Source organism: Arachis hypogaea, chromosome 10 (assembly GCF_003086295.3).
Source record: "Arachis hypogaea cultivar Tifrunner chromosome 10, arahy.Tifrunner.gnm2.J5K5, whole genome shotgun sequence".
NCBI classification, from domain to species: domain Eukaryota; kingdom Viridiplantae; phylum Streptophyta; class Magnoliopsida; order Fabales; family Fabaceae; genus Arachis; species Arachis hypogaea.
Window position 1 is genome coordinate 10,965,883 of NC_092045.1, and position 11,418 is coordinate 10,977,300.

At 40.8% G+C, this 11,418-nt stretch overlaps 1 protein-coding gene across 1 annotated transcript; it reads right to left on the minus strand.

The window, feature by feature from the left end:
- Positions 1–44: 44 nt before the first annotated feature.
- LOC112715148 (ATP-dependent RNA helicase DEAH12, chloroplastic) lies at positions 45–7,168 on the minus strand. The gene is made up of 3 exons (XM_025766910.3): positions 5,910–7,168; positions 2,223–5,349; positions 45–1,541 (listed from the first exon to the last, which is right to left on the minus strand). The coding sequence occupies exons 1-3, from the start codon at positions 6,813–6,815 to the stop codon at positions 328–330; spliced, it is 5,247 nt and encodes a 1,748-aa protein (XP_025622695.1). The 5' UTR covers positions 6,816–7,168; the 3' UTR covers positions 45–327.
- Positions 7,169–11,418: the final 4,250 nt, after the last annotated feature.

The window sequence follows — 11,418 nt, forward strand, 5'->3', positions numbered from 1 at the left end:
TAAATAGTAAATACTACATGAAAAATTAAGAAAACGTTTAGGAGTATCTACTAAGAAAATACATCTTTACTCAACTGTAATTCTAGATTGCTTAGGTAAAGCCATCTAACGGTCCAATTGAACTGTTTTAGAGCTAAATGACGTCATTATTACGTTATACAGAAGCCGAAGAACAAGGAAAGTGAGGCTTCTACCATTTAGCTCTGGTAACTGAATACTATTATTTACATTCAAAGAAGTTAAAGTAAGCTGTACACATTCCTACGCCAATTTACAATATGCACAAACTAGAATGAGGCATTCTCGGTATATAAATTACAACATTACTCAAATGATGGCCATGTGTATATTTCTCAAATGGTCATAGCAATTATCACTACTTCCAAAGAATTCCAAGCAAACCCAGCACACATGCTTCCCACACTTGCACTCAATATGGTTGCAACCATCTACCTTCTCAATTGTATACCCACAAGATGGGCACCGCTTAACATGTTCTTTACCGCTGCACCATGCCTTCAGCGATGAGTCGGGGTCGTCCTTGAATTCCCGATATTGATCGCATGATATGTACGGATGATACTCCAAGTGGCACCTTGTACAAGTTTCTGAATAACATGCCCCGCATACAAATGGCTCACCGGCTGTCCCAGGATCAGCAACTCGATAAACGGAGGGGCAGTCAGGTGACGGGCAAAATCTGTATGTTCCCCCACTGGATGCCACAAAAGATCCCAAAGAAGCCCTGAAAAGTTCCTCCAACTTGTCACCCAGTAAGAGAGCCTTCAAATCTGTGACCAGAATGGGATCTCCACAGCCCTCCCGAGCACAACATATCGGGAAAGTACCTTGGTTTCTTATAGCAGATTCGCATTGATCCACCAGGCATGAACGGCAGAATAAGTGACAACAACCTTCAAGCAGATATCCATCCTCAACCTCACACAAGCAAATTGGGCAACTAGGTCCGGTGCCCAATCCCTCAACAGCACGATGACTAGAACGCACGATCTCAAAAATGAACTCCTCTACTTTTTGTTTCAACTCCTTGTTGCCACGAAGATAGATTATCTGGCGGCGTATGTTTAGTACAAGATCTGCCCCAGGTACCTTCACTTTCAATCCACTAAGATCTGGTCCAAATTGCTTCACCACCTGCTTCATTAAGTCAGGAGGTAGATCCCGGCCCCTCAGATGGATTTCCAATTGCTTTGCCTCATGGAAAGAGAGTAGGGATTGAATCAGTTTCTGCTGAGCCAAGCAAACCTTGTCTGGGGGCCCAAACACACGTACACTCAGGTTGTACCTGTCAATAAGAATGTAAGTTCCTGTCTCCTGCTGCAATGAGCTTTTGAGATTAAAGCCCTCTCGAGAGAGCAAGAGTTGCACAACTGCAGGGGTGAGGCTGGCATGGTCGATTCTTTTCCCTCTTGATAATTCTTCGAAAGGTCTCCGAACTTCTGCTACTGTCTGTGTGGCATTTGCTGTAATTTTCAATCTCTGGGAGCCATTGGAAGTCTTTTCCAGTCTACATTCAACACCTTAATCCAACAAAACTGATAACTGTCAGCACTCAAACTGTAGTGTAAAACAAATAAATAAATACATACACCAATATTAAAGGAACTCAGCAACATAGTAATGATAGTGGATTTAACTTGCAAACATAGATAAAACAATGAAATGTTAATAAAGAACAAATGATCAAATTCATAGACATGCACATATCGGACCAATGATCAAAATGCACTACTGATTTCTACTTCATTTTTGTCGTCATCCTTTTCTGAGGCAGAACCCTGGAAATCTAAGTAGGTAAGTATATTCAAATCTACGGATGAGAACATTTTAGGAAACTAAATTGGATATAGTGCACAAGTCCCGGCTTATGCAAGGTCCTAGGAAGAAGCAAACCAAGGGTATAATGTAGGCATCCTAGACACAAGAACCAATAGCTGATTCCAGGACTTGAACATGTGACTTTATGGGAGCAACTAAACCATTGTTCCAAAGCTCCATTCCTTTTGGTTAAAATAATAAAAATAAAAATAAAAGTCTATCAGCACAATGGAACAATGGAATTGAGGGAAAAAAATCAGAGCATAGAACATATCAAGTTGCAGCGTGTACTTTACGAGTAAAATGCTTAGAATGTCAAAAAGAGGCATAGAAAGATGGGTTACAAACATCCAAGGAAGAAAAGATACAAAATAATGAAATACCCTTTAAATTACTGAAGCTTTTAAGTATTTTCTCCAATTCTTCCCTAATTACACGGTACACTGGCAGAGGAACTATCAAGGAGCTATGGAAGACGCGCTGACATTTTATCTTCTGCCATGAAAGACATCCTGGCAACACCTTTCCCTCAATTTGCTCTAAAGCTTTTGCTGCCTCTAAATGTAGTCTTCCATCAAACGTGATTAAAGCTCTCATGGATACATCCCTGGGCTCAGGTTGGAAGACTTGAACCCGACAAGAGTTAATATGGGGATCTTTCTTGGGCATGAAGGGGGAAATTTCTTTAAGAAGCGCCTCTTCACAGGCACTGACTGGTGGATTCCCAACAGCATCTCCTCTAATCAAGAAAAAGTCTGAAATCCTTATACTTGTAGCATTTCTTACTACATCTAAAATTTCAGCATCTGAGAGCTCCTTGTCAAACCCACTTATCACCACACTATCCACATCCTTTCTACCAGGTTCACACCGTACATACCTTCCTCCTATAGAAAGGTTATAGAAATCTCTCAACATGATGTCAACATCCTTTATGTCACATTTAACTATCGCAACCCCCTTGCTAAGCCTACGAGGCCAAAAGATTTTTGCTTTGACGGCAGGAAACAAAAATGATTTATCTCCAGAAGCTGTTTGTGAGTGAGAAATTTTCAAAGGAGAGCCACAAAACTCTTCACCATCTAGCTCAGCAGCTCTTAAAGCAGCATCCGGGGAAAGAAATGTAATCCTGCCCCACTTTTCCCTGTCATCAACATCCCTCCCAGTGCATGTGTACTTGTGGACAGAACAGACACTTGCTGAGGTATTCTTCTCCAAAAACATCAGGAGCTGTTTGTCTTCAATTGCATCTGTGTTTGGGTGACAAACGTCAACACTCAGGGAACGCTTCCCAAGTTCTAAATGCTTAATTTCTGCACCAGAGCCAAACAAAGCTATAGGTGAGAAACCAGACCCATGATACAAACATTTTTCAATACACTCGGTACGTAACCACTTTTTCTCACATTCTAAAACCTCATTTACATATTGAACGGCTGTTTCCATATCATGTGATGTGGCATATAACTGAATGTCATTGTGGTCAACATTAACTTCAATGGAAATTCGTTCATCCTCACAAACTTTCCGTATGCGTGACACAAGACTAATCAAATTACCGTTGCCTTTTCCACAAAATTTCTTGAGAAGAGTACAACAAAAACCAGACAATGTCCTGGTTTCCAATTTCCGCTTTTCCATATTGCACACATCGAACAAGGGAGGAGGGTCAAGGCTGTGCAATGATTCAAAATCAAAAGCACTTACACAGACCAAATATTGATTAGAATGTGAAAGAAGCTCACTAAAAACCACCCAACTAGGTTTCTGAGCAAATACAAGCAATGAACAAGATGGATGAAGCTGAACATGTTGTCCAGTTTGTGCCACTTCATAACCAAGTTGCTTGCATCCAGAGTACATGGCTACATTCTCAGGAAGGGAGGACAGTATAACCCTTTTCAGATACATATCACATTCAGAGGGCATTTGGGGTGTCCAACGCCAGTAACTGGGAACAACAAGGTTAAGTTCACGCTCAAGACAGGATTCTAGCTCTATAATTGTGTCTTGGCATCTCCTCATAGATTTGGCATTGATACTATTTTCCCAACACCACTGGTTCCTCCTCTCCCGAGGCAAACCCTCCCATTCCTTGTACACAGAAAGAAGGGTAAAGAGGTCGCCATCACAATGGCAAAATTGCATTTTAAGACAATCAGATCTTTGCTTATCCTTTTCACTACCAACTCTGCAGAATATGCTGCTAGCATTAGCCATCAAGGCAGCAAGGACAATGCCTTCTCTACCCAGTGTATGATGAAGACAGCCAAGAATCAGTTTACCAAGCCTAGGTTCGATCCCCATTCTTACCAGGTACCTACCTTCATTTGTTAATTCAATAACATTATTCTTCATTTGAATGACTCCTAAGAGGATTAGATTCCGGATAGCCATCTCAATGGAGCTTTGACTTGGAGCATCAACAAAATCAAACTCCTGCACATTCTTCACCCCTAAAGCAAGGATCCTCAAAACTGCAACACCAAGATGCACTCTTCTAATTTCAGGTTCTTGATTTTGTTCCATGCACTGATAATCAGCTTCAGAGTACAATCTATAGCACCGACCAGGTTCAGTCCTCCCAGCACGGCCGGCCCGTTGATTAGCAGAGCTTTGGCTAATCCAACAAACCTTAAGAACATTCATCCCACTGCCAGGATCATATCGACTATCTTTAATCAAACCAGAATCTATCACATACTTAACCCCAGGAATTGTGAGAGATGTCTCAGCAAGATTGGTTGCAAATATCACTTTCCTTTTTCCAGGATAGTTCTGGAAAACATGAAATTGCTCACCGGGCAAAAGTTTCCCATGTAAGGGCAAAGCAACTGCAGACAGAGCTTCAAAGTTGTCACACGCCCATTCCACTTCTATCTGTGAGGTCAAAAATGCAAGAATAGTGCCCTCTTCCTCTGTTTTGTGAATCTCGATTGCCATTCTGACAACATCAGAAACATAAGGGGCAATGCCAGACTCAGAATGTCCTGCATAGTCAGAAGGAACATATTTCACATCCACGGGAAAGCTTCTTCCGAGCACATGAACAATTCGACAACTATAGAAGTATTCAGACAGCTGCTTTGCATCAGCTGTGGCAGACATAATGATAAGCCGCATTTCAACCCTTCTACAGAGTAAATTCTTGATCAATGCCAACAACAGATCAGTGTTTAAGCTCCTTTCATGAGCCTCATCAACTATGATGCATGAGACACCAGACAAATTCTTATCAGCCATGTAATGCTGCAATAAACAGTGGTCTGTCATGAATGTTATTTTAGAATCAAACTCATTCAAGGATGAAAATGTCGAATAACTATTGATCGCATTGCCTTCATAACATCCATTGCTTTCTTCCTGTACTCTTTGAGCTAATGATCTGGCAGCGATTTTTCGGGGTTGGGTGCATATAATCGACTCAGCAGCTCCTACACCTGAATCCGCAAGAAACTGTACCAGCTGAGTACTCTTTCCAGAACCAGTCTCTCCAACCAATACCGTTATCTGTTTAAACACAACACTAGTAAGAGCAACCCCAAATCACAAGAGATATATAAGCCTCAAAAATAAAAAATTATGTATAGAACTTTTAATAAAAAACTGAAATTTGCAAAAATTTCGCTTTTAAATAGCAAGTTCACTTTAGACTGTAATTTCCTCAAACGAAAAATTCTAAACAGGAAACAGGAGACTACACTAGCCAATGCTCCAAAAATCGCTCCTTTCTTTCCTTTATTTTCCGCACAAAAACGGCTTCCGTAACTGCAGTTGCCATTTTAAAATCACAAAAAAAAAATACACACATTATGATTTATCTATTTTTTCCCTAGTCCTCCTCAAACATAAGTGCAAACTAAAATTTTAAAAATTCACTTCTTTTTTACGATTATGCTATGTAAAAAAAACTCTTAGCTACCAAATCAACATAGAATAAATGTTATAATATAAAATACACATTGAAAATGAGTTTAATATATGTATCCACAAATACGTGATGGATGTTTTTTTTTTTTTTTTGTGCATGTAGCATTTCTTTTGATTCTGAAATTTCTAGAGTAAGATACCTGCTGATGATGAATGTCGTGAAGAATATCCCTCCGGTAAGCGTAAATTGGCAAACCCTCCTCAAGTCTACGACGCTCCCTCATAATAATACTGTGAACCCTCTTCCAATTCAACCTTCCATCAAACCTAAACACAGCATCATAATCATAATCATGATAATAATAATTACCAGTAACCCCTTCATTCCTTTCCTCATCAACACCACCCTTCTCTTCTAGAAGCTTCAGTAGGCACTCCATGGCGCACCGAAATTCCCTCACCCTCCGTTCCACCAGATTTTTCTCTTCCTCAAACCTTTTCTTATTCTCATTCATCTGAAAAAATTCCCCAACTTGATAATGTTTGTTCTTCTTCTGTGGCTCCATACCCGCGATCTCCTTCGTTAATCGCTCACTCTCCCCTTCCCAACGCTTCAATTCCTTCGCTTCTTGCATGAGACTCTTCACGTGACGCGCGAAGACAGCGCGTAGCCGAGAATAGAGTTCGTCCTCGTCGGAAGGGACCATCACATTGGACTTCAGCTCCGGAGTTAGGTCGTGCATGCCGTCGAGTCGCGTTTCCCAGAGATACGCAACGGCGTTGAGCGTGTCCACCCACTGAAGGAAATTGAGGATCGCCGCATCGACGGTGGACGAGGAACGGCGGTGGTAGTTATGGTCGGAGGAATAGGGCAAAATTGAGAAAGATTGTGGTTTGGAAGGGCACTGGGAGATGATCGAGTTTATGAGGTCGCGGCGGAGATGGCGGCGGCCGCGGCGGAGGTGGAGAACAAAATTGGGAGCCTGGAAGGCGATGGGATTTGGAGGTCCCGGCGGACGGTAGTGGTTAGGGTGAAAATCGATTGGCTTCGAGAAGTGGCGGCGAAATGGCGGTGGCTGACGATGGTTGTAGTCAGGGTGATGCATGGTGGCGTTGGGATGGTAGAATGTTTTCTTCTTTGAGAGGAAGATGATGAAAGAAAGAAAAATAAAAACCCTAAAACCTGAGGGAAGAAGAAGAAGACCGTGTTTAGAGAAAGGGAAATTGGGGGGGAGTCAAATGCTTAGTGGTTATGGGAGTTTTTGTGTTTTGTGTGTGTATGTGCACAGTGCATTATGTTGTTCAGTTGTTGGTCTTCACTCTTCCGTCGTGTCAGCACTCGCAATATATAGTAATTATTATATTGCTTCTCTCACAAGTCTGAATGAACATGCCTTTTGACCTTAGTAGTCTTTCAAATTTAGGGTTTTTGTCCATTTACTTTTTTCGGATTTTAACTGCATTATAATAGTCTGAGATAGAGTATATGAGAATTTAGGGATGGCAAAAACCCTGCGAGGTGGGTATCCACGGATATTTTGCTGCCGAGAGTAGTTATGGGAACAATTTTGTATCTCCAAAAATAAAGATGGAGTTTGTATAACATACGGGATAAAGACGGAAATAGAGGTTTTTACTAACTGTTTAATCTCTATATATAAAAAGTCTAAAATACTCTCTATTATATATATATTATATATTATATAGGGTAATTTATGTTTTTAAATTATTTCAACTTCAAATTTACGCAAACGCATTGTTTTAAAAATAGTTACGCAAATACGTTGTTTCATTATATTATATAAATCGCTACTGTCAGTAGCGGTTTATAATTGCACAGAAATCGCTAGAGCCTGCAGCGGATTCTGTTTATTTATGGTTCTTCATAAACTGCTGCTGCCAGCAGTGGTTTATGTTTGTTGAAATGCGTGCATAAACCGCTGGTGGCCATAACGGTTTACGTGTATTCTGTGTCATTGGGTTTCCTATATAAACCATGGAGGGGCCAAATGTGGAGAGGTGGAGTGTTATTCACAAATGGATGGGGAGGATAGTTTTGTGGCTCTGGTCCATTGCTCTGGAAAAATTCAAAAGAGCAAACGCCACGGTGTGAAATTCACAGATAGAGAACCGGTTAGTATTTTTATTCGATCTTCAAGTACATTGGCAGAGATTAAGCTCAGCATACTACAGAAGCTCGGTACCTGTGGTACGAAGCAGAGCAAAATCTGAATAAAAGTGTGCACTGCCCATCTGATCATCTACATCCATAGTCATCGTAGGTGTAAAAGACTGAGTGAATGTATCGCCTGCAGTCTCAGTCCCCGTGGTCCCACTAACTCCACCACCGAACTGGGTAGCACCCTCATGACCCCGACGTCTGGCACTAGACCGGCGAACACGGTGACCGCCCACATCAGCAGCCTCCCCTCCTGCGTCATCCTCGTGCAGCATATCATATATCCATCGCCACTCTCGACCGGACTCACGAGGACCAACACGACGGCGTCTCTCAACACGGCGGTTATCTGGCATATGAGGAAGTTGTGATCTGCGTGGGACCTGTGACGAACCTCTCTGTAATGCCTCCTCAGGTATCTCGGTGCCCCTGGGATCCGTGAATGCAGCCCCTGGGCTAAGGAACCTATGAGCCCCGCGGTACCACCAATCTAAGTAATCCGCTGATGGACCCGGATCTGCCACACGCTCAATAGAAATGACTGCATCAAGTCTGCTCCCCTAGTGTAAATGCCAGTCCCGATAGTAATGGAGGAACCACCTATCTCCTCCCCTTCCATCCTTAGCATGCAGCCAGTCTATGTTCAAAGCGTCATCGGGGATATGCTGCACTCCCACCAAGCTGTGGGACAACCCTATCAACCTGATGCCACTCAATGACAGCAAAGTATATCAAAGAAGTGACTGCTCGCCAGATGCGAGAATGCTCCTCTGTAAGTATCTCTGGATGGACCACAGCAAGGCAACCACTCACAGTCTCCCCATCGACAGGCAACCCAAGCTGAAAAGCCACGTCCTGCAATGTCACTGTGCACTCTCCAAAAGGCATGTGGAACGTGTGCGTCTCAGGACGCCACCTCTCAACGAACGCACTAACCAATGGCTCATCCAACCAGAACCAATGGCTGTTTAGCCTGGCCAAATGGTACAATCCAGCCCTCTCTAAATACGGGATGATCCTATCATGTATGGGCATATTCTGTTGCCGTCTCACACTGTATATACACCTAGTGGGCTGCAAAAAACAGCACAATAAATGCAGGATACAATTAAATTCTCCAATCCATAACGAAATTCCCTATCTAATAATAACACATATCTTAAAAATGTCAACAAATTTTTGACCGGTAAACAAATTAATCCCTAAAACCTATAAATAAGTAGTCAATAAACCAGCAAAATTAATTTGTAAAATACTTACTACAATAGCACAAATGACAACAAACTTAACTTATTAGATAACACCCACAATTATAAAAGTATTACAAATCTTAAACAATAAAATTCCAAAAAAAAAAATTCTTTATATTCTAACCTTCATACTATTTTTAAAACTAAAAGGAACTAATCTATAAAATCCGTATGTGCTTGCGTTCATATCATTTTTTCTAGCTAAAAAATTGCTAAGCCTAAAAAAATGCCAAAATAATTAACTAACCTCGTCACCAATGGAACCGGCAACATGCGCAACACCGTTCAGTCGGTACATGCTTCTTCTGTCTTCTGCCATGATATCCCGCCGGAAGTCGCAGCTCAAATACCTCGGACCCCCTCTCAACTTGCTCTGACCTCTCTCTAGAATTTCCTCTCTCTAGAATTTCCTCTCCCAACCTCCAATTGCATAATCCGCGGCTGGCTCAGCGGTTTATATAGTCATGCATACTTAACGTAAACCGCTATAGCCTCTAGCGGTTTACGCACACATCCCCACGCACATAAACCGCTGCTGGCAGCAGCGGTTTATGACCAACTTCTCTCAAACATAAACCGCGATGGGCTGCTGCGATTTCCATGCTACACTTTTTGAACAGAATCCGCTGCAGGCTCTAGCGGTTTCTGTGCAATTATAAACCGCTACTGCCAGTAGCGGTTTATATAATATAGTGAAACAACATAATTGCGTAACCATTTTTGAAACAATGCATTTGCATAAATTTGGGGTTGAAACAATTTAAAAACGTAAATTGCCCTACTATATATGAGATTGGAAGTTAACTATAATTGTCACTCTCAAAATTTAAACTCTTCAGACTTTTTATCCTCAAACCCTCAACCTTTCCTTTCATGAACGCACGCACAGTCACCACCGCCGACCTCCACCTTCCAACCCCTCACCACCACCTTCCACCCCCTTTAGTCCCTCATCGCCACCTCTCGAGGTCACCATCACGCTCATCGCACCAGGGAGTGCGTCCTTGAGTCCTCGCCGTCTTAGGGTGTTTGTCATTTTCGCCGTATTCGCGTCAGAGCGTCTTCTTGTCGTCGCATCTTCACCGGTCGTCGCGTCTTTGCCGGTCTCGCGGGTAAATCACCGGCCTTCACTGGTCTTTGTTGGTCTGCACCTCTTTTCTGTTGGGTAAGTCGGTTCTGTGAAGTGTGAACTCTGAAATTTTCATTATTTACTTTGATTTTGATTTCTGAAGCATTTGTTATAATTCCTGGAGTTACAGTAATTATAACTTATATTTCTGATGTTGACTCTGATTTTTATTATTTATGTGATTCTTTGTGGATTCTGTGATTTATGTAATTTATGTGTTTATGTTATAATTTTTTATTCTGATTCTTTGTTAGTTACAATAGCAGTGTTATAATTTTTGTGAGTTAGATTAATTATAATTATAATTATAATTTATATTTGTGATTTCTGTAATTTATGTGTTTTTTGTGATGTGTGTGATTTAATTTTTGTGATTTTCTGTGAATTGTTCTATATATTATTCTCTGTATTTTTATTTATGTGATTTATTGTGGATTGTTGTGTGTATGTGATTATAGTTTTGTTTTGTAATTTTATAGAATGTCTTCCTCTGATGCATCGAGTAATTCAGCTTAGAAAATAACTTAGAAAATAAAAAAAAATATTGGAAAGTCTTCATTAACTAATTCTTGATTTATTTTATGATTTTAACTTTTAATTGTATTCTTTTTTTTATGTAGGATTCAAACAAATCGAAATCTACCATCACTACCACTACATCATGAAAAAGGTTTGAGAATTTTTCAATGTGATGAATTATGTTTTGTAATTTTTCGATATGTTTGGTACTTTAGATATTTTATGGATATGTTTGATACTAAATGTTTGTTGTTGTTAATGTCTTTGAAGATTATGGACATCAGGACATGATGTTTGTAATGACAACAGAGGATTATTTAGTTTTTTTTATTTTTTTTATTTTTTAATTTTTTTAAAAATCTGTAGATATCTGTAGAGTTTTTGGTCTCCGGCGAATATGGGATCTCCATTATTCATCGTGGAGACGATGCGGGACAGAGACTGAATATGGAGGCGGAAGGCGAGGATGAGGGACATGTCCCCACCCTGTGGGTACCTGTTGCCATGTCTATCTGAGATTGAGTTTCAAATACTATAGTGATTTCTAGATTCACGCTAACTCATTCCGGCACTCTTTGTTACATTGGATTAGTGTGAAGAAACAACGTTTTTGTTTGACATCCAATGACAAC